Source organism: Carlito syrichta, unplaced genomic scaffold (assembly GCF_000164805.1).
Source record: "Carlito syrichta isolate Samal-C Ts95f unplaced genomic scaffold, Tarsius_syrichta-2.0.1 Scaffold169214, whole genome shotgun sequence".
NCBI classification, from domain to species: domain Eukaryota; kingdom Metazoa; phylum Chordata; class Mammalia; order Primates; family Tarsiidae; genus Carlito; species Carlito syrichta.
Window position 1 is genome coordinate 187201 of NW_007113310.1, and position 24937 is coordinate 212137.

The 24937-nt window shown below is 36.5% G+C and overlaps 2 protein-coding genes across 2 annotated transcripts in view; both read right to left on the reverse strand.

Moving 5' to 3' along the window:
- Window positions 1–24937, reverse strand: part of LOC103252663 (S phase cyclin A-associated protein in the endoplasmic reticulum-like) — a 213183-nt gene that overhangs the window by 181118 nt on the left and 7128 nt on the right. Inside the window, exon 2 of the mRNA XM_008051254.1 lies at window positions 7881–8007. Coding sequence (XP_008049445.1) covers window positions 7881–8007 — 127 coding nt within the window. The remainder of the gene's footprint in view (window positions 1–7880; window positions 8008–24937) is intronic.
- On the reverse strand, window positions 11752–12885 carry LOC103252664 (quinone oxidoreductase-like). The gene is given in 3 exon segments (XM_021709212.1): window positions 11752–12150; window positions 12263–12700; window positions 12703–12885. Coding segments are annotated over 3 exon segments (885 nt in total). The 5' UTR covers window positions 12878–12885; the 3' UTR covers window positions 11752–11878.

A 24937-nucleotide genomic window follows, 5' to 3' on the forward strand; every position in this document is an offset into this window, starting at 1 on the left:
ATTCAAACAAGACCCCTATCTATCCCCATACACAAAAATTAACTCTAAATGGATCAGAGACCTAAATATAAAACCTCAAACCATAAGAACCTTAGAAAATGCAGGACACACCCTTATGGAAATTGGAACTGGCATCCAATTCCTGAACAAAACTCAAAACGCACGGGCCATAAGAGATAAGATAGACAAGTGGGACCTCATTAAACTGACAAGCTTCTGCAAAGCCAAAGAAATCATCTTCAAGAGAGCAGGAGACAGCCCACAGACTGGGAAAAAGTATTTGCCAACTCCAGGTCTGACAAAGGCCCAACATCTTGGATCTAACTCAAACATGCTGAAAAAAAAAAAACAAACAACCCCATTATAAAATGGGCAAAAGATATGAACAGACACGTCTCAGAGGAAGACATCCGAGCGGCCAACAGAAGAAACATACGAAGAAAAGTTCAACCTTGCACTTTACCTTTAATTTAAAAAAATTTATTATGAAACATAAACATGGGAAAGTCAGAAAAATTAGCAAACACATAAGTATGATGCAAAGAATAATTATAATTTGAACACTTTGTAACTACTATCTGGTCAAGAAAAAGAAGACTAGAAGCACTCAAGAACCCACCTAGGTGATATCCTGATAATACATCCTTTCTTCTTCTCTGAGGTATCACTATCCTGATTTTTGTAAGTTTTCTTTTTTTGATATTTTCCTAATAGTATTTTTGTCTTTTCTTGAACTTCACATAACTTGAATTGTAATAGTATAGTTTATAATATATATTGGTGACTTGTTTCTCTCACTAAACATAGTTTGTGAGTTATATCCATGTTGTTACCCATGCCTATAGTTCATTCATTTTACTGTTGAATAATATTTCATTATATGAATGTGCCATAATTTATATTTCTAGCTGTTGATGGATACTTGGACTATTTTCCATATTTGGTGATTATAAACAAACCATCATTTATATATATCTTGCCTAGTGTATATACGCATTGTTTTCTATAGAGTATATACCTAGAAGTGAAATATTAATATGATATGCATGTCTGCAACTTTAGTTGATAATAGCAAATGGTTTTCTACATGGAAGTACCAATGAATGTTATCACAGTGTGAATGTTTCCATTGCTCTATATCTTTGCCAATACTTGGTTATTTTCTGTCTTTTTAATTTCTGTCATTCTAATAGGTAAATTACACTATCACATTGACTTTAAAATTTTCCTGATTACATAGGTTTATTTATTGGCTATTTCAATTTCTCCTTTTCTCTTGACAATTTTCCTACCATGTTTGAGTTTTTTTCTCATTAATTTGTAGAAATTCCTCATATACTCTGGATAACACTCTTCTGTTGATACATATAAAAAGTATTGTGCCATTGTGCTTGTCTTTTTACTTTCTTCCTGGTGCCTTTTGATGAATAAAAGTTCCTATTTTTAATGCAGCCAAATTTGCAAATTTTTCCTTTATTGTTAATGCCTTTTCTTGTCCAGGCAAAACTCCAAGGTCAAGAAGAGATTAGTCTACATTATCTCCTAAGAGTTTGTTTTGTCTTTTTATATTTAGGTCTATCATTTTCTAAAAACCAGGATATTCAATCATCACAGCATCATTCACTGAACAGAGCACACTTTCTCACAGTGCTTTCTGGTAGTTCCTTTTTTCATAGATGCCTAGATAAGTGCTTCACTTGTCACAGATCAAACATATTAATACATATGGATGATGCTGTTTAAGAATTAAATCATGTTCCTTTCTTCTTTTTCTCCATCTTTGCGCCAATAGCACATTATCATTTTTTTAAATTTTAAAGATGTGGGGTACAATTCAGGATTAGGTATATAAGTAGACATCGTACAGGTAAAGTTTGGGTCTCCTGTTGGTCCCCACTTTGCCTAGTTGGAGATCAGTTACCCTAATTGATGCAGTATGCCCCGCCCCCAGCAGTTTCCCACACTATCTTAATTACTGTAGCTTTATAAAAATTTCTGAAAGCTGGTTGAGGAAATCTTCCCATATTGTTATTTTTCAATAGTGTTTTAACCATTACTGGTTCATTGAAATTCCATATTTTCATTTTAGATTCTGTATTCCAACTTTCACAAAATAAATTGTTAAAATTTTAATTGAGATTTCACTGAATCTATAAATTAGTTTTGGGGAAAAATACACTATAGTTGTTTTTTCAATTCATAAACATAATAGAGTAACTCCTAGATTTTTATTATTTTGATGATATAAAAGTATAATCAATGTTTACATACTTCCTTGGTATCTGCTAGCCTGTTAAACTAACTTATTATTTCTAATATTTATCTGTAAATTATTATTATTATTATTATTTGAGTTGGAGTCTCACTCCGTTGCCCAGGCTAGAGTGCAGTGGCACACTCACGGCCACCCCAGCATCGACCTGTTGGGCTCCAGCGATCCTTCTGTCTGTTGGGCTTCAGATCCATCAATCTGTTGGATTTCAGCGATCTTTCCAAGTAGCTGGAACTACAGGCATGCACTACCATGCCTGGCTAATTTTTTATTTGTTGTAGAGGCGAGGTTTCACCAGGTTGCCCCGGCTGGTCTCGAATCCACGGGCTCAGGCAATCCACTCGCATTGGCCTCCCAAAGTGCTGGGATTACAGGCTGAGCCACCAAGCCCAGTCTGTAAATTATTTTAAATATTCTATATATAATTTATACCATTTGCTAATAAAGACTGTTTCGCTTCTCTCAAAATCTAATAGCTTTTTTCCCCACTAGTTAGAATCTCAATTTTAAGCAGAAGTGTTGACAGCAGACATTCTCCTTTTGTTCACAATTTCAAAGAGCAAGTTTTCAACATTTTACCAGTAAATGTGATTTTGCTATACTTTTTTTTTTTGGTAGATTCAATTTGTCAGATTAAGAAAATTCTATTCTATTTCTGGTTCACTATGACTATCATTAATTGGTGCTGGACTTATCAAATGCTTTTGCTGCATCTTTTGAGATGGTCCTATTTTTTCTTTTCTTCAGTTAATATGATTAACTATGACTTTCTAGTGTTAAACCAAACTTGAATATCTTGAATAAATCCAACTTTGCTATGTTACATTATTCTTATTACACATTACATGATTCTGTTTGCCAAATTTTTGCTTAGAAATTCTTAATCCAAGTTCATGAATGAAATTGGCTTATAATTTGATTTTCTTTAGTTTCACTATGACATTTATAAATGCAGATTTTGAAAATTTATCTTGCTTGGTCTTCATTGGGCTTCTTTAACCTGTAGATTAATTTATAAGTTTTGAAAAGTTTTAAATTATAATCGCTTCCAATACTGTTTCTGCACTATTCTCTCTTCTTCTTCTGGAATTTTAATTACAAATAAAGTTATAATTAGGCATTTTCACTGTATATTATATACCTCTTACACTCTAATTTTCCATATCTTTTTCTTTTCATGCTTTGTCTGAATTCTTTCTTACAGTTTATCCTCCAGTACACTGATTCTCTTTTTACTTGGTTTTTTCTACTATTACCTCATCTATGGTTTTCTTAAATTTGATTACTAAAATGGTCAGGTCTCAAATGTGCCTTTAAAAAATAATTAATGCTTATATCCTTGAACATGGTAAACATAGTTCTGGAGTCCCTACAGGTCTGTTTCCATTGGTTTTTATTCATGCTGTTTGGCCTTTGTATGTCTAATTACCTTATTATGTCAAATATTGGATTTGAAAATTAATTTGTTGAAACACAGCAAGTCCCTTACATATGAACCTTCAAGTTACAAACTTTAATGAAGCGCAGCTGCATTTTTATGCATTATTATTCCTCTCCACGAGGTGTCAATATAGTCTGTTAAATATATGCAATACTATATAGCTGGTTGTGTTAGTTGGGTACATAGACTAACTTTGTTGGACTTAAAACAAATTGGACTTACAAATGTGCTCTCAGAACAAAACTTGTTCATATGTTGGGGATTTCCTGTAATTTGTAACTTAGGTTGCTATTATCTTCCTCCAGAGTAAGTTTTCCAATTGTTTCTATTAGGCACCTAGGGTATTAGCAATTCAAGATCATTTTCTTCAGTGATTTGGATTTTCCCAGTCATCCAGATAATCTGAAGCTGATTTGTTATTTGTGCAATGACTGGTTACTTCCTGTCCACCCTCTCTTCTTATAGAGTCCTTTAAGATCCCAAACCAAACAATGAGGTTGTAGCCATAGCCCTGACATCGATCATCCTAGGTGCCAACATTTTTTCCCCCACCAGTTCTACAAAAGTGTTAAAAGTACCATTCAGTCTCTCATTCACCTCCTTTGGATCACCAATGGTACCCAGTCCCAAAATGCCAAATTTCTAAATTTTGGCCCAGTAATTATTTACTACCTTGTTTGCAATTCAGTTTCAGTTTATATTTTGCTTTTGAGCTTTTTTTTTTTTTTTTTACTATTGTTATTTGTCCTTGTAAAATTATTGGACAGAAATTACCTGAGGCCTAGGATGAGGGTTCCTTCTTCCACTGAGTATTTGCATCCCCTTCTGCCAGGTTCCTAAGGATACCACTAATCAATCTAGGATTACTGTAAGTTCAATTCACCATTTGAAATAATACAGATGGTATGAATTTGGGCTGCATATCTATGCCAGGGCTGAATTATGATTATAACTTCTGCACTGCACCAAGGTGCTTTCTTCATCGTCCTGAGGGTAAATGAGAGGGTTCATGATTATGTGAGAGACTAGGCTATTGGGGTCTTGTCTTTATGGAAGAAAAATCAGAAAAATCTCCTTTCAGACCTCATACCCTCAGCAGTTCTTAGGCTATCGCTATTGTTTCCTCACCCTATGAGGCTTACAAATCATGACACACATTTGCCAGTCTGGCAGATGTTTTGGGGGCAATTTGGTTACAAGTACAACTTTCTAAATTCTTGATTTTTATTTGGTCTGGTAATTCTTTAATTTCTTCTTAGCTCTTTAATACTTTTAAGCTATAAATATCATGATTTTCAGATGTTTTTGTTGGGAGAGCCAGTGCAAGTACCTTAGACCAAGGTATGTTTGCAAACAGAGGTGGCCAGAGATTTTTTAAAAAATATAACATATGCAATAAACCTTAAACTTTTTATTTTTGAACGGAATGAGGGTACCCAAAAAGTCAAAAGGGACCTGAGACACACGGTAAGTACTACAAAATTCAGGTTTCCTCAGTTTCCTACTCTCTTTCATTACAAGAGTGTTTCTGTGCATTATTTAATCTGTTAACTCTAAAGTAGTTCTCAGGACTTCAGAAGGATTATTTAGGGAAACATTGTGTCAAAGTAATAGTGGAAAGCATCAGTGCTTTGAGGTCTAAATTAAGTGAATAAAGATCTCAAGATTCACTTCTCAGCATTCTCCCATTAGTGCTTGCCCAAGTTTCACTCTTGTCTCTTCTAGGCTATCTTCAAATCCTTCAATGGGTACTTGGCTTTGGCTCTAATGATTGTGTTACTCCAGGCAGTTTTCCAAACAAAAAGGAATGTTTATTTACAATTCCTAGACTGAAATCATAAATATCATCAGTTGAATTACATTGAAATGTCAGTATAACTCCACAGACATAAAGTATGTCTTGGCTAGGTAAAAAGGATTTAGTTATAAAAGTAGCAAAAGGATCTTACTGTAGGTAAGTTTAAACTATTAGGTGGTCCTGCAGTGTATACTCCAAGGACTGCTTTGCAGCAAGGTTCCTGACACAGACCATTTAGACTGGGAGCCAGACAACATTTTTCTCCCTGAAATTATAAGGAATCAGTGGTATTCGAGTAAATTGCCCCTTTGAGAATGAAAATAACTTTACTTAGACTTTCATAGTGAATACCTTTCTTATATAGATTTTTGCCTTTGCCTCAAAATCCTATGATTACTTCAATCTAAAACGAAATTCATGAGATAAGGTGTGTGTAATGGCATCTTTAAGCAAATGTCTTTAATTCAAAGTACCCTTTAAACTTTACAAAAATAATCACTATATACTAATTTTGAAAAAGATTATTTAGATTTTTCCCAAGGCACTTCAAATCTTTAAATACGCCATCTAGCAAATGTCTGACAACTGCCAGTTTCTGAACCTTTGACACCCAGAAAAGAGATGTTATACAGGAGAACTGACTCTTCACAGCTCTGCCATAATGTCACATTGAATATGCTGCTCTCAATTTTTACAGAGGATAGTACAAAATGCAACTGATCACTGTCTTGTAAAGTTGGTCATTCATCTAGTCTGAGAACTCCACAATTCCACCCCTGAGGCACAAACCCTAGATAGAGCAGTGATTCTCAAAACATGGTCGTTGGACCAGCAGCATAAATATCACTTGGGAACTTGTCAGAAATACGAATTCCTGGGACCCATCCTAAACTTCCTTAATTAGAAGTCTAGGGTGGGGCCCAGCAATCTGTGTTTTAATAAGTCCTCTAGGTAATTCTAACTGAAACTCCCAGTTTTATATAAATTCTTGTTCACTTTAATACAAGAATGCTTAAGCAACACTGTTTATGTGTGCGTGCTCTCTCTCTCTCTCTCTCATGCATGCAAAGGTGCATGTGTGTGCAAACACACATACACACACACACACACACACACACAGCCCCACCCACCCACCCTAGAATGTCCACTGTCAGGAGAACGAATTTAAAAATTGTAGTATTAACACAATGAAATACTAAATAGCAGAGAAAAGGAATGAAAACCAGCTATATTTGTAAGGTACAATAAAACTTACAACTATAACTCTGACTAAAAAAAAAAATTGCAGAAATCTACAGTATATTTTACAAAGGTTAAAACCAAGCAAAAGTAAATAAGATTATTTAACAACATGTTTATATAATACAGCAATAAAGCTATTTTTAAAAAACAAAGAAATGGTACATTTTAAATTCTATATACATTCACCTCAGAGGAGACAGGGACAGGGTTGGGAAGGATGAGGTGGGATCCATAAATGTGGTAACAGTCTTTCTACTATGTTGGGTAGTAAGTTCATAACTGTTAATTGTATTTGTACTAGTTTGTATTGATTACTACATTCTTTTGTATATGTCAAATATTGCATAAGTTTTAAACTCAGAAAACAATGTAGCTAATAAACAAAAATGACCATTAACTTAAGTAGAAAATTAGAAACAATCTAAACGTTATAAATTATTTAAGTATGTTTATTCAGTTAAAAAATTGTTAATGACATGAAAAACATGATAAAATTAGCCAGATAAAATAACGCAAAAAAGTACAATAAAAGAATTAGAAGAAAATATAATAAAATGTTAACAGTTGATATTATAAGGAGTTTTATCTCATCTTTGTATATTTAACATTTTTCCATAGTGAATACATACTTTTAAAATCATTAAGAATATTTAAACTATAATTGAAACATTTAATGGTTCTAAGTCATTAATAAAAACTGCTAAATCTGATGGAATCAGAGGGGAAATTGGTGTTTTGTAGAAATCTGGTTGTGATTTATGAGCTTTAGAATTCAGAGTTTTCTATTTTCTGCCATAAAGTCAAATCTCTCTATTATTATGATTCCTGGTTAAATAATTTCACTTTGTTTGTATGAGAAAAAAACATGACCGAGAAAACCATGACCTAAAGAGGACTTCAATTAAAAAACAAACAAACCTGAAAACAGCTTTAATTAAACACCAGAAAAAAACAGAAAAGTACAAAAGTAAAAAAACAAACAAAAAAAACCCCATCAATCATTGATTAGCTTTTGAAAACACAGAAGAAAGGCATGTACTAAGAGTCTGCCTCACAGCCCTATGTTCTGCCACAGTGAGAAAGGACCACAGAGATTAAGGTTCCAAAGCCAGAGATTAGTCACATACCTCTTTTTCTAATATTCTAGTGATCTCGCCTAGGGTCCGATCCAAAGCAGAAACCTTATTGTTTGCCCATGAGCCACTGTCTTGTACTTGTAGTTGTTTTAGAAGATCTTTGGCTAATCGCTGAAGCCTTTAATACAAAATGAAAGAATGGCATTAAAGAATTAGACTATCATACTTCATTGGACTATCATTCCAAACATTTTGAAACACAAATTACTCTCAGTAGTGTATTTGAAAATATATCATGGAGCACCCACGAAGAAGAAAAAGACAGACAAAAGGCTTGTATTACTTTATATTCATGACCACCAACCTACTCTGCAAGCACAAAAGAGAACCAGAGGACAGTATTATCTCCCCACAGGATTGGCTAGAGTAACTGAAGCCATCAGTTTCTGCATGACCTTTAAATTGGAACAGAACTGGGGATGCAGAGAAAGTGAGAGGATGATAGCAGAGGAAGTAGTACAAGGACCTGAGAAGGTTTTGATGTTTTGATTTAAATCTTCAAGGTAGGCTTGGCTATTATAATCATTATAAACTCTTAGAATGTCAAACTCTCTATGTTGCAGTTTATGGGCAATTTGGGGTTTGCCTACCATTGTTGGTGCCATTTACTTGGACAATAGAGCACTTGCTTTTCACCAAGATATGAGCTGGACCCCAAAAATACCAGAGTTATTTTTTGGAGGGCAGACTCTTTGTAGTACAGGCATCTCCCACTGTGTAAGTGTTCCAGGAACCCATCGGCATCAGCGTACCAGCTAGCATTGTTGTGAGAGACTGTGTTTGGGTTCAGTAAATTTTTTGGGGGGGATTCTTTTTTAAAAAAAAATTACAGATTTTATTTATTTTTTTGAGATGGGGTCTCACTCTGTCACCCAGGTTGGAGTGCAGTGGCATGACCACGATGATCATGGCTTATGGTAGCCTTGACCTCCTGGACTCAGGAGATCCTTCCACCTCAGCATCTGGAGTAGCTGGGACTACAGGTGTGTGCCACTATACCCGACAAGTTTTGTTTTTGGTATTTTGTAGACGAGGTCTCCCTGTGTTGCCATGCTGGTCTTGAACTCCTGGGCTCAAGCAATCCATCCGCGTTGGTTTCTCAAAGTGCTGGGATTATAGGCATGAGACATTCTACCTGGCTCAAACTACAGATTTTAAATATTTATGTTGAACAAGCTAGCATCTTTTTTTTATTTTATTTTAAATATGTGGGGTACAATTCAGGCTTAGGTACATAAGTGGTCATTGTACATGTGAAGTTTGGGCCTCCCACTGGTTCTTACTTCGCCTAGTTTGGGATCACGTACTCTTATTGATGTTATATGTCCCCTGGCCCCTGCAGTGGTCTGCTACTGCCAATCTCTGCCATGTAGTATTATGATAAATTTTGAGGGTCCACTTATGAGTGAGAACATGTGGTACTCAGTGTTTCTATGATAGATCACTGAGTATGATACACTCTAAATTCATCCAAGTTGCTGCTTTCTTTAGAGATTCTTTAAACGCATTTGTCCATTTCATGGGTGATTTACATGAACAACCTGCCCACACTGTGCTGAATGTTCAGCAGTTTTCGATCAAAAACAGCATGATCCCCATGCCCCACCCTCCCTATTCACCCAATCTTTCCCTAAGTGACTTTTAGTTTTCCAAAATGAAAAAAGTCCTTGAAGGGAAACGTTTGGCCAATGTGGAAGAGGTGAAACGAAAAACAGTAGAAGCACTAACATCCAAATGGATGAGTTAAAAAACTCTTTTAAGCAGTGGAAGAAACATCTTGACTGGTGTTATTACATCAAATGGAGACTACTTTGACTAAAGTTTAAACATGTAAAAATAAATATACAATTTTTATAAATAAATTGCAGGTTTTTTGGGGTCTCCTCATATACTACATATTACCTAGACTATGGAGCACTGTGTGTAATACTTCTTTGTAGCCCTTTCTTGGGTCTCATGCACCTCACTCTCTGATCAATCCTCTTTTCCTTCCCACCTATTTGCTTGAGTATCCCTGACAGATACTCACCAGATTGCTCCACTTTCCTCCTATATATCATCCCCCTGTTGTCTTACTTTAATTTTGACCCATGACAGATTCCATAGGACACCATTATAATTATCTTCTTGCAAATGTCCTACATTCTCTCTCTGTTGTTCTATTTGTTACACCCACGAGACAAACTCGAATAGCAGTATAACTCATTTATTAAGTTCTTTCTATGGGCCAGGCACCATTCTCAGTATCTTGCATGCATTAATTTATTTAGCTGAATTAATGAAAACAACTGCCAGCGTTTTCCATTTCTCAACTTCAGGGGAAGAAAACATCAGAGCATGCAAAAGCCTTGTATGACTATTGATTCAAAATCTTAGTAAATCTTCTAGTTTGCTCATTCTTCCACTCTCCACAAGGACTCCTTCATACATCCCTCCCTTCAAAACTCTACCCTTTCCTCATAAGATCTTACATTTCATAAAGAAAATGAAAGTTGGTAGAATAACAAAATTCACTTTCTGTCACAAAATTTACAAGCCTCTCTGTATTTCATCCATCCTCTCTTTAGTTTCTCTTATTACAACTGAGGAAAGGTCATCCCTCCCCGTAAGACTAATCCTGCCACACAAGCTTTGTATGTGCAAGGTCTCTCTGGATCTTAATCCCTCTCTTCTTCCTGCTTCACTGTCTTTGCAACCGTTCTTCATTCCTTTCTTCTGAAATGCTTCCCCCACACCTGTATCACCTAGAATATTCCTATGTATCCCTGAGTTACTACTTAGCACAAACATTACTTGCTCTGATTTGACTGTCTCCTTAAAGCTCTCATCACAAGTGAATTACTTCTCTAACTATTTATTTCATGTGTGCTTATCCCATGTAGAGCTTTACAACAGAACTTCTTGCAATGATGGAAACGGTCTGTATTTGCACTGTCCAACATAGAGACTGCTGGCCATATGTGGCTATTGAACACTTCAAATACAGTTAGTGTGACTGAGGAATTGAATTTTAAATTATATTTAATTTTAATGATTTAAATTTCAGTACTTACATGTAGCTAGAAGCTACTGTGTTGGACAGTGCAGAAGCAGAGTACTAACTTCAGGAGACAGGGTACTTGTCTACCTGTTTATAGCTCTTTCTTTACCACCTAACATGCTCCTTACAGAAGTACACTCAATAGGTATTTAATGAATGGTTTACAGACAAAACTTCTTCTTTACATTAATCTTTTTTTTAAAAGTGTCAAATTTGTGAGTTTATTAATCTAAATGAAAATATATGACCCCCATCAACAAAGAGATAACCCTGAATCTACTTAGAAAATCTAATCAAAGAAGTATTATCTATGTGGAGACCATGTGTAGGTTATCATACCATACCAAAGAGAGGGCTGCAGTCTTCACAGAACATACGAAGTCATTGGCAACCAACTGATCATGAGTATTCTAATATTTGGAGAAATATTAGGAAAACTAACAAACTGCCCTGGCCATTGTTTATTGTTGCATATCCAGAAGACTTACTGACCCAGACGAGATTAGTTTGAAACAAGAATCTTTTTTAGTCCAGTAAATCTTCCGAGTCCGATACAGTTAAGGCTAATCAGAGACTAAAGAACCTTTGTAGAGGTGAGTAGGCTCAGAAATCTGTGGGACCTGGGCAGTCCTATTATGAATCAACGTGTTCTGATCAAAGACATGGAATTACTCAAGTGTCAGTTAAGAATTTCTGGAAAGCACTTCAATGCCAATGACCACTAACACGTTATTTCCTAATATGATGATTTCTGACCTGAGACAGAGGCATAAAAAATATTGCTGGCTATCAATTTTACTTCACTGCCTCTGATCTCTAAAGAAAAATCTTATTTTTTCACATAAGAAACTCACAGAATCAACTGAACGTTAATCAAAGAGCAGACAATTAAGTAAAAATAGAGGAGAGAGAACCTCTTGTTATGTAGAAAATCGCATGAAATGATTCATCATCGTAAGAGAAGAACCATTTTTCCAGTAGCCCCACCGCCGTGAATGATATTTTCATGAGCTTGGGCCACCTTCTCCAGCGGATACTGAGAACCTATTACAGGTTTCAACCAACCAATTTCCATTCCAGCTTGAAGGGCTGCTGCAAATTGCTGAAATTCCTCCTTGGTTGAGGAAAAGAGATGAATTTCAATGATACTAGACTCCTTGGCCATGGTATCCCGAGGGTTGATTTCAATAGTACCTCTGATGCCAACAACTATGACTCTTCCTCCACATGACAGAAGATTCAAATCTTTACTAAGATTTACATTCACTAACATTTCAATAATCACATCAATTCCTCTCCAACAGATTTCTTAATTTTATCAATTAAAATTAACTGTAGTTAACTTCTTGGTGATTAAACACTTCATGGGCTTCATTTTGCAAGACAATCTTCCATCCCTCCTTGGTACCAGCCGCGCCCCAAACCCTCAAGCCACAAGCTCTAGCAATCTGGCATGCTGCTAAGCCAACTCCTCCGCTAGCCCCGTGAACCAGAATGCTCTCGCCAGCCTTTGCGCGGACACTGTGGATCAGAGCTCGAAACGCCGTAAAATATGGGACACCGATGGCCGCGTCTTGCTGGAAGTCCAGCTCGTCGGGCAGTTTGTAGATGGTGTGATCCGCTGCAAGTGCATACTCCGCATAGTCCCCAGAGAGCGTGCTGGTCATGAAGACCCTGTCACCTGTCTTGACAGCAGACGCACCGTCTCCAATGGCTTCCACCACCCCAGCCACGTCAGAGCCAGGCATGTAGGGCAGGGGTGGCTTCCTCTGTACGTCCCGGAGCGAATGTACCTCTCCACGGGGTTCACACCACACGTGTAGACCCTGATTAGAACCTGGTGGTCTTTCGGAATCGGCACGGCCACATCCGACTGGAGTTTCAGGACTTCGGGTCCACCAAATTCAAACACTCTGACAGCTCTCATCAACCTCTGTCCAGTCGCCATGGTGATCTAGATACCGCCCCGAGGACGAACCCCATGCTGCGCGGGCTCCTTCCGACGGCGTGGGGGAGCACATTAATCTTAACAGTACTAATAATGTCACAGGTTACAACATACTTTCATGTATACAATCTTATTTAATTACCTCAGCAACACTGTCCGTTAGTATTATCTCTATTTAAGGCTCAGGGAAGTTAGATGACTTTCCCCAGGTCACAGAGTTAGTAAGAGGTACCACTGGGACTTGACACCTAAGACTTTGAGCTTCAAATCTTATGCTTTTGTCTTCATACTATATTAGTAAATTTAAATAAGGAAATTACATTCACAAATGAATAATTTCCTAGAATACAATTCCGTCTAAAATTTTAATTATGTAAAATTTGAAAATTTCTCAAAGAATAAAACAACAAAGGCCACACAACAAGGCACTAGTGAACCCCAATTTAAGCCTAAGCTATCCATATGAAGTTTACTTTGATAAGTCAAAGAATGAATACAAACTCTAAAACCAGAAATATCTATGCTTGAATTCTGGTCCTGCACATGCCATGTATATAAACCCCAGGGAGGTTATTTAGCGTCTCTGAATCTCAGTCTCTTCATCTTAAAAGGCAGGACAATATATATAACCTTCTTTCAGAGTTTTTGAAGACCAGAGACATTTAATGTGATAAACCTAACATCATGCACTAAAGTAGACATTCAATAAATGGACAACTATTAATACTATGCACTGACAGAAGGTCTCAATCTAACAAAGGAAAAAGAAAATATAAGAAATATAAAAATAGAATAACAGAAACATACTTCTTTTTCCTCCCAATCAAATATGGGCTAGAGTCCCATCGATTAAAATTACTGACCTTATCATGTGGAAGAATATTGGCAGTGAACTTCATTGTGTCATAGATAAGTAGCTACTTCAACTTCTGGCTAAAGTCTGCACACTATGTAACTAAATATTCAGCCACAGAGATGGATGCATATGAACCTAGCAGTATTCTTACCAAGAATGTTCACATTCCACTGAAAACCAGGATTACTTAGGGAAGCACAAGGGCCATTTTAATTCACAGAATACAAGAGGCTTGTATTTCACCCTGAGGTAAATCAAATCTGGGATTCATATGAACCTACCCTTCAAGGAAGAATGCCAAATCAAGGGGGATGCTTTGGTAATGTGAGCTAACCCTCTCTGTCTCACTCCCTGCCTCCACAGAAGTACCACGAATAAAACAGTCCCTAGCAAAAAAAACCACCAGATTTTGATTCATACTATACATAATTACAGAATGTCACAGAAGTTAAGCTCTGAAAGCTATGTTTCTCCTACAGTGCAAGAACAGCAGCTGCTTATAGAGTGCAGTGTTTAACACCAAAGTTGTTATTTGAGTTACTTCTGGCAGATAATTTTTCTATCATGAAAAGAGAAAGTAGAGGCTTTGTACTCCTAACCTAGAACATGAAAAGTATCTGTCAGGTAAATGGCTTTGTGTAGAATGTTGTACAGTCAGATATTTTCTCCTTAAAACTTAAACAAATTCCAATAACTCTAAGCTCAAATCTGTTATTGTAAATGTGAAATATAACAGTATCTCTCTAAGGAGCCCTAACTTTTATCACAGCAAAGTTTGTTGCTATTGGGAGGAGTGGTGTAGTAGGATTATTTGGAAAATTTGTAGAAGGGTAGGAAAGGACCCTGGGTCTACTTTAGAAAATAACATCGTTCTTTAGTGTGATGAACAGAAGACATAACGTCAGTAACTTTTTTTCTTTTCTTCATTTCCTCTATTTGAAAGATACATGGTCTCAATTTAGTGTTACTGGTTCTCTTTTTATTTTTCAATAACACGCTTAAGATTATATTTCTAAATATTGAGCCTGGCATGGTGGTGCATGCCTGTAGATACTTGGAAGATCACTTGAGCCAGGAGTTTGAGTCTAGCCTGAGCAACCTAGTCAGACCCCAGTCTCTAAAACATTTAAATAAATAAGTATAAAATAAAAAGTTTAAGAAATCAAATAGCACCTTTTGGTATTCCCTCTACACAATGAAAAAATCAGTATACTCTTTTTGTTTTTGCCTGCTAAGCATCCTTTCTTGTGAAAAAATACCCCATCTTTCCCTTTGAGGGAACCACCCATCCCCATACTTATATGGATATGCTAGATGTGTACAGTGCAACATGTCCTGTTCCCAGGTGTCCTCGCTCTCAGTGGAAAGAGCTGGAGAATGTGTGCATATTATATATATGCATATTACATATATATAAGAATACACACACATATATATATTTATCTATAAAATTTGAAAAATACAAGTTAACACTGATACTTTGAATCTAATTCATCACCACATGATTTTTCATTGCTCCCTGGCTATATGCTTAACTTTCTCCTCTGGCAGTGAGCAACTACCTTTCACCATCGTTAACAGATATACTTATTTGACCAATCCCTATTTGACCAATCCCCCTCCATAAGATATCACCCATCTTTGTTTCTGTATCTATGCTGTTATCTCCTCTGCCCAGGATCTGATTCCCCATATGGGCTCTTTCATGCTCTTCAACCTACCTGCGTTTCAACACCTCTTGCAGGGCTCCCAATTTCACGTGGGCTCTGACAGACCCTGCCATGACACCCTTCCTTAGAGAGGACCTACTCATTCTGCTGATTCCCCACATCAGGCCATGATTTCCTATCCCCCATGGAAGCCCCCATCCCCCTGCTTGGGCTTCCTTGCATAAGTATCCTCCTTATCCTACTCAGGTCCTGCCAGCCCCATTGTATCACTGTTGCCTCCTGCTATGCCCCCTCCCACACCCCATGCAGATGGCTGTTTGGTGCTGCCTTTTCTAATGCCTTCAGGACTGAATTTTTTGGGAAGGAGGACAGATAACTGGAGGAAGACAGAAAGCAGAAAGTGCTGTTTTCATTTATTAGCTGAAATAATTTTATAAAGAGAAACTTCTCATATGTTATTTGGTTACTAAGTTCATACAGGAAAGGCAAGATGTTTGATTCTTTCCTTTTACTAACAATTCAAAATAATGAATTGGTTTCCTATCGTCCTCTGAAGGTGACCAAATTTTTTTAAATATTGTAAACTCACAGTTGTTTAAATTTATTTGATAGATTTCAATCTGTTGTAATTATTATCCTTCTCAAAGTTTAAACTGTCCCATCTTTGGCTAGTAGGAGGCTCGTCAAGTTGACTTCTAGCAGTCTTTGAAAGCTTGTTTGCTCCTACCATAACAAGACATCCAAGTCTGGAATTAGTCATTTCCCCCAAAAAGCCCTTGCTTTCTTAGTGAGAAATTATATTTCTAGCCCCAAATCAATGAGCACTAGAGATGCTCCCTGCTACTGAGTTGATCACTCTTTCCAGCCCTCTTCAATGGACAGAACTAGGAAATAAATGTGTGAGTATACACATGAATACATATGCATGTGTGTATAAATGTGTGTGTGTATTACATATACAGTTGTCCCTGGTATCTGTGATGACTTGGTTCTAGGCCCCCAATGAATGCCAAATCATGAATATTCAAGTCTGTTAAATAAAATGGTGTAGTATTTGCATAAAACCTATGCATATCCTCCATATACTTGAAATCACCTCTGCTTTACTTATCATATCTAATAAAATGTATATGATAAGTAAATAGTAGTTGTTATACTGTATTTTTTAGGGAATGAAGACAAGAAAAAGAAGTGTGTACATGTTTGGTATAGATGCAAGAAATTATCCATTTTTTCCCCCAAATATTTTTGATACAAGGTAGGTTGAATCCATGGATGTGGAATCCATAAATATGGAAGGCTGACTCACTCACACACATACACAGACACACACACATACACACAAATACAAACAATATTTTTTAAAATGCCTTATAAGTTCGTATAATTCAAATTCAGTCTGATAGGAGTTGTACCTGATCTCTGTTATAATATATCTACTTCCTTTCTTCCAGACCAAGAATCCAGTTTCTTGGATGAGTCTCCAAAATCTCCTCTACTTTATCCTCTATTACATGCACAACAGTCTTAGAGGAACACTACTAATAATATCATAACCAACATAATTAGAGAATGCTTCATTTTTCTGGCATATATTTTCCCCATTTGCCTCTTTTTTTAAAAGTGATACTACAAAATTATCTGAGACACAACCAGTACATAAATATTATCTTCCTTTGTCACCCAACTAATATTAATTTCACTAGAAATTATAACTTTAATGTTAATCATTTTACCTTATTTTGATGTTTCTTTAGTCATTTTGGTTGCCCAATCAAAATCTAGTAAAATAAAACACAATCTCATCAGAAAAAATTGTGTAATAGACTGTTAAAGACCCCCGGTGAATTGTGTCTTGGTAGCCATTGATTTGTATGGTCTCTTCTACCGTGACTCTGTACTTGGTCAAGTGATTTTCTTTGGCCAGTGGGAAATAAGCAAATGTGACACAAGAAGAGGCTTCATAAAAGCCAAGCACCGGAGTTTTTCCTATTGCCATGTACAGAAGATCTGGAGGAAGAGGTTCATCCAACAGCCTACATCAATTGATAGGCATGTGAATGAGGCCAACTTACACCTTCCAGCCCCAAGTACAGCAGTAGATACAGATACAATGGTAACCCAGAAGCCAAGTGGAGAAAATAATGCAAGATGAGAAGAAGTGGACTGCACCATTTGTTTCTGAATGGCTGAAGAAAATGAGAGATACAGGATTGACTATTGGATTTAGCAACAAGGAGGTCATTATATTCCTTGACAACGGGTGCTTTGAAGAAATGACAGAAAAAAGCCTGTTAAGGGTAAGATAAAGAGAGAAAGGAAGACTAGAAATTAGACAGCTATAAATAAGCTGAGAAGTACTCAAGAATCAGTAACTAATGGACCAAATGTTGGAGAGTTCTTAATGATCTCCCAAAGTTTTGCTCACTCTAAAGACAGGGTTGGCTTTTTCTTTTTTTCCACAATCAATAGAGATAAAGTTATTGCTTAAAATTTGAAAGAGAGCAGCAATTCTTAAATTTTTGTAGTTTCTAGGTTAAATGATAATTCAGGTCAATACAAATTACAGCACAAAATTTAGCAGACACAGTAGACAAGTAAATGCCCAGCAATCTTAAATAATTTCCACCCAGTACAATGGGGAACTGAACATCCACTCTCACCCTAAATCTTAAAATTGACAGAAAAGCCATCATAAAATTAAATCAATCCATTATCAACGTCTCACTCTGTTGTCCAGGCTGGAGAACAGTGGCAAAATTATGGCTAACACAGCCTTGACCTGCTGGGCTCAGGAGATCCTTCTGCCTCAGCCTCCCTAGTAGCTGGGACTACAGGCACGTAGTTACCATGTCCAGCTAAATTTTCAATTTATTGTAGAGACAGGGTATCACCATGTTGCCCAGACTGGTTTCAAATTCCTAGGCTCACACAATCCTCTCACCTCGGCCTTCCAAAGTGCTAGGATTACAGGCATGAGTCACCATACCTGGCCTTATATATCTCTTTATATACCCAGAAAATGCTAACAAAAGGACAGTAAATATAGCAATATTAATGTAAAACAAAAGAAGAATTCACAGAGACTAGAATTCCAGAGTCATTTCATAATGATGAAAGGAAAAATCCATCAAGAGATAGAATAATCAGAATCTTTATGCACATAACAAAACAGATCCAAAGTATACAAAGTAAAACTGCTTTAAAAATAAATGGAGTAGCTCGGTGGCTCAGTCTGTAATCCCGCGCCTTGGGAGGCTGAGGTGAGTGAATTGCCTGAGCCCGTGGGTTCGAGACCTGCCTGGGCAACTTGGTGAGACCTCATCTCTACAAAAAATCAAAAAGCTAGCCAAGTGTGGTAGCATGTGCCTGTAGTTCCAGCTACTTGGAAGGCTGAGGTGGAATGATCGCCGGAGCCCAGCAGGTCGAGGCTGCGGAGGCCAGGAGCGGTCACTGCACTCCAGTGTGGGCGACAGAGTGAGACTCCAACTCAAAAAAATATAAATAATATGGGGCCCACAGTAACATGACTATGATGCTGGGACTTGGCACTGTCCACTGATTGATGAACTACTTGTAGATAGAATGCACACTAGATAAGCTAGTCCCAACAGAGGTGGTATGGGGAATTCGGATCATCCAGAAAATTGATTTTGCTTGTTCAAAATGGATAAGAAAATGCCTCAAAGTCATACAATGGCATATACCCCAGTGCAAGCAAATTCTAGGGAATAGGTAATATGGGTGAAATGCTGAAGGTTTTTAGAAGTAAATTATAAACCTGAAATGATAAAGAAATGATTGAATTTGATTCAGTTTATCTGTAAGTGACAAGACAGAATTTTGTAATTTGGAAATAGAAGTTTGAGATAGAAATTAAGTCTGATTTTTAACTAATGAAGAAAAATATGAGTCTATATATTTAAATAATCAGCTTATAGAAAACTTGGAGAGTATAATTTTTATAATATTAATAATATCTATTTAGGGGAAAGAGAACTGTTATAGCCATTGAAGCGCAGATATACTAGAATAAATTTGCAAGATTCTATTAACATCAGAATGCACATACATTTTGATCCCAAAATTTCATTTCTAGTCCAGTCTGGCTATAGAATCTAAATGGTTATTATTAAAAAACAAAAAATAACAGATGCTGGCAAGGATGTGGAGAAAGGAAACTCCTATACACTGCTGGGAATGTAAATTAGTACTGTGAAAACCAGTATAGCAGCAGCAATGTACATGTACCTGAAGCAGCTTGCAAGTAGCTTGTGGGAAGCAGGGTGGGCAAGAAGGACCCTGTCCTCCAAATATTGGGTATGTGTGTTCTAACCGCAGATTGCTGCTTAAGATAATGAAGGTGCAGACACAGAAAAACAAAGTCCTGTTGAAGCCACCTGCCATTTGCTACAAGCCACTTCCCCTCTGGCTGAAGCAACTTCCAGGTGATAAAAAGATCCAGCTCCCCCTACTCTCTTCATTTTTCCTTTTTAGAAGTCAGACATTAAAGACTAGAACATTAAAAAAAAACTGAATGTACGGAGGAAATTAGACAGATTTACACATGCTGAGGGAAAGGTGTAAGCTTATAAAAGATGTGAGAATATCTGAAGGTAACAGCTCAAACTGATCCTTGGTGCAGAAATAGCCTGTTAAAATAAAAAACAGCCGAGCACGGTGGCTCATGCCTATAATCCCAGCACTTTGGGGATGCTGAGGCAGGAGGACTGCTTGAGTCCGGGAGCTCGAGATCAGACTGGGCTACATTGCGAGACCTCATCTCTAAAAAAAAAAAAAAATTAGCCAGGTGTGGTGGTGTGTGCCTGTAGTCTCAGCTACCTGGCAGGCTGAAGCAAAAGGACTGCCAGAGCCTAAGAGATCAAGGCTGTGGTGAGCTGTGATCATGCCACTGCACTTTAGCCTGGGCAACAGAGTGAGACCCTGACTCAAAAAACAAACAAAACAAAACAAAAAAGAGCAAACCCTGAGGAAGGGAGGATATCTGATTTCCAGAGTCACCACACTATTAGATCCAAATGTCCAGTTTTCAACAAAAAAACCAAAAGGCATACAAAAAACCCAAGAAGGTATGACACATTTAAAAAAAATCAACAGAAAATGTCCCTGTAAAAGAACTAACAGCAAGTCTACTAGACAAAGACTTTTAAAATAACTGTCTTAAAGATGCTCAAATAACTAAGGGAAGATGTAAGAAAGTCAAGAAATGGTGAGTGAATAGCAAGAAAAATCAATAAAAAGAGAGAAACCTAAAAATAAATTCAAATGAATACTAGACTTGAAAATGACATAACTGAAATGAAGAATTTACTTGAGGGATTCAAAGTCAGATTTGACCTGACAGAAGAAAAATTCAGTGACATTGAAGAAAGACAACAGAAATTATTGCGTCTGAAGAACAACAACAAAAACAATAGAAGTGAGCAGAACCTAAGAGTCCTGTGGCGCTCCATCAAGCCAACCAACATACACACACATTGCCAGAGTTCCAGAAGGAGAAGAGAGAGAAAAGAAAGGGCAAGAGATTACATGAAGAAATGACAGCTGAAAACTTCTCAAATTTGGTCATAAATGAAAACAGCCAAGCTCAACAAACTCTAAGTAGAACAGGAGACACATGCTGACACACATTACACTCAAACTCTCAAAAGATAACAGCCTAAAAGCCGCAAGATAGAAGCAACTTGTCATATACAAGGGGTCTTATAAAATTATCAGCAGATTTCTCATCAAAAAATTTGGAAGCCAGAAAGCAGTAGGCTGACATATTCAAAATGCTAAAAGAAAAAAAAAATTGTTCAACAAGAATCCTATATATGGCAAAACTGTCCTTCAAAAGTAAGAGACAAATTAAAACATTTCCAGATAAACAAAAGTTAAAGAAGTTCATTACCACTAGAACTTCCTCATAAGAAATCCTAAAGGGAGTCCTGCAGGTTGAAATAAAATGATGCTAGACAGTATCCTGAACTCATATTAAAAAATAAAAATCTCAGTAAACATATGAGCAATTATAAAAGCTACTTTATTGTAACAATGGTTTTTAATTCCACGTTTTGATTCCTACGTGATTTGAAACTAACACATTTTTAAAAATTACTAGTTTAAGAGCTAGTGCTATTGTAACTTTGGTTTATAACTCCACATTTTATTTTCTACATAATTTAAGAGACTAATGCATTAAAAAATAATAATTGGTTTATGTTTCTGAATACACTATATACAATGATGTAATTTTGTGATATCAATACATGGAAAAGGTGGGAATAACAAAGCTATAAATGAGCAATTTCTATATGTTTTTTAGGCTAAGCTCACATAAATTAAAATTAAAATGAGACTGTTATAACTTCAGGATATTAATTTAATCCCTGTGGTAACCACAAAGAAAACAGTTATAGAATATTAACAACAACAACAACAAAGGAGCCAGGTGTGGTGGCTCACATCTGTAATTCAGTGCTTTGGGAGTCAGAGGCAAAACTGTCTGAGCCCAGGGGTTCAAGACCAGCCTGGGCAACTTGGCAAGACCTCATCTCTACAACAAATCAGAAAATTTGTTAGGCATAATGGTGCATACCTGGGGTTCTGGCAACTTGGAAGGCTGAGGCAGAAGGATTGCCTGAGCCCAGCAGGGTGAGGCTGTGGTAACTGTGAGTGTGCCATTGCACTCCAGCCTGGGCAATAGAGTGAGACTTCAACTCCAAAAAGAAAAAAGAAAAGAAAAGAAAAAAGAAATAAAATGGGAATAAAAATGTTTCACTACAAAAAATCAACTAAATACAAAAGAAACAATAATGTAGGAAATACAGAACAAAAAACGATGAGGTATATAAAAAAACAAATAAAATGACAAGCTAGTCTTTGCTTATCAGTAATGACTTAAATGTTAATGAATCAAACACTAATCAAAAGTCAGAGATTGGGAGAACAAGTATAAAACTATGATCCAACTATATGCTGCTCAAAGACACTCACACTATAGATACAAAGATACACAGATTGAAAGTGAAAAGATGGGAAAAGATATTCCATGCAAGCATAAACCAAAAGAAAACAGGAGTATACTAATATTAGATATAATAGACTTAAAATTTGTAAAGTTATAAGGTACAAAGAAGGACATTATTATTAATAAAAAGTTAAGTATAACAGGATGGTATAATAATTATAAACATTTACATGCTTAATGATAGATGATCAAAATACATGAAGTCAAAAATTTCTAAATAATTGGACATTTCAATACCCCACTCTCAATAATGGGCAGAACAATAAAAAATTAGTAAGGAAATGAAAAACTTAACATAAAACCAATGAGTTATAACAGATATATATAGGGTGTTCCACTCAATAACAATAGCATACACATTCTTCTCAAGTACACATAGAGCATTTTTAAGGATAGATATCTTAGATTACAAATTAAGACTCAACAGATTTAGGAAGATAGATATACAAAGTGACTACAACAGGATAAAGTTAGAAATTCATAACAGAAAAAAAAACTAGAAAGTACACAAATTTGTGGAAATTAAATTAAACAACTTTAAACAACCAATGAATCGAAAACAAAAATGAAAGGAAAATTAGAAAATGCTTAGAGACAAATGAAAAGGAAAGCACAACATATCAAAACCTATAGGACATAATAGAATCAGTGCTAAGGAAAACATTTACAAACTCATTAAAAACAAGCCTAGCTGGGCTCAGTGGCTCAGCCTGTAATCCCATGCTTTGGGAGGCTGGGGTGAGTGGATTGCCTGAGCCCGCAGGTTCGAGATCCGCCTGGGCAACTTGGCGAGACCTCTTCTCTACAATAAATCAAAAAAAATTAGCCGGGCGTGGTAGTGTGCGCCTGTAGTTCCAGCTACTTGGAAGGCTGAGGCGGAAGGATCGCCAGAGCCCAGCAGGTCGAGGCGGCAGTGACCAGGAGCAGCCAATGCACTACAGTCTGGGCGACAGAGTGAGACTCCAACTCAAAAAAAAGCAAGACTTAACTCAAATCAACAGTCTAACTTTACAACTAAAGGAAGTAGAAAATGACCAATCCAAACCCAAAATGAAACCCAAAACTTTATTACTTCCTTCAGAAGAAATAAAGATGAGTAGAGATAAATGAAACAGATCATTTTTTAAAATGGAAAATAAACAAACAAAAAAACAACAGGTAGTTCTTCCAAAAACCAAACAAAACTGACAAACCTTTAGCTAGGTTGACTATGAAAAGCCAGTTGAACATAAGAAAAGATAAGAACAATATGTATGTATATACTGAAATAAAAATAATCAACAGAATGATGGCAGATAAACATGATATGAAAATAATCAACAGAATACTGGAAGAATTAAACAGCATATTAAAAGGATTATATACCATGACCAACTGGAATTTACTCTTAGAATGTGAGGATGGTTCAACACTGAAACTCAGTGACTATGATACACAACATTAGCACAATTAAGAAACCACATGATTGTCTCAATTGATGCAGAAATAGCATCTGAAAAAATTAAACACCAATTTTATGATTAAATAACACTCAACGGGATCATAAAAAGAGGTTTGCATATGTGAGGACTCAACAAACAGCAAATTGGTTGAAATACAGCTCTAAGAAGGAATGTTCACCACTGTAGACTGAGCAATGATCACCACCAAGGATATGACTGTGCAAGAATCTATCTCATGAACAAGTTTGCCTACTGTGGAGCATCTGTACAGTGTCACATGGTGCCTAGGAGGATAGGCTCTGAGGCATCCTGCCTTGGTTTCCATCCTGACTCAGTTACCTACCAGCTTGGGCAAGTTATATCACCTCTCTTGACTCAGTTTTCTCATCTATAAAATGGGAATAGGAATGTCATTAATGTCATAGATTTGTTGTGAGGATTTAATGAGCTAACTAATTTGAAACAGGGTTTAGCAAACAGTAAACATTCAATAAATGTCAGCATTTTATTACTTAAAAAAAACATTCAATGAACTGGAAACAGAAGGAAACTACCTCAACATAATAAAAGTTGTATATGAAAAACCCACAATGAACATCACACTCAATGGCCAAAGAATAAAAGATTTCCTCAAAGATCAGAAACAAGGCAAAGATGTCTGTTTTTACCACTTCCATTCAACACAGTACTGGAGTAAGAGCAATCCAGCAAGAGAAAGAAATATATGGCACCACAATTGGAAAGGAAAAAGTAAAACGATCTATGTTCATAGATTATATGATCCTAGGCAAAAGATATGAACAGACACTTTCAAAAGAAGACATATGAGTGGCCAACAGACACATGAAGAAATTTTCGACCTCACTAATCATCAAGGAGATGCAAATTAAAACTACACTGAGATACCACCTAACTCCAGCTAGAATGGCCATTATCAATAACTCAAAAAATAACAGATGCTGGAGAGGATGTGGTGAAAAAGGAACACTTCTACACTGTTGGTGGGAGCGTAAACTAGTGCAACCTCTGTGGAAAGCAGTGTGGTGATTCCTCAAAGCT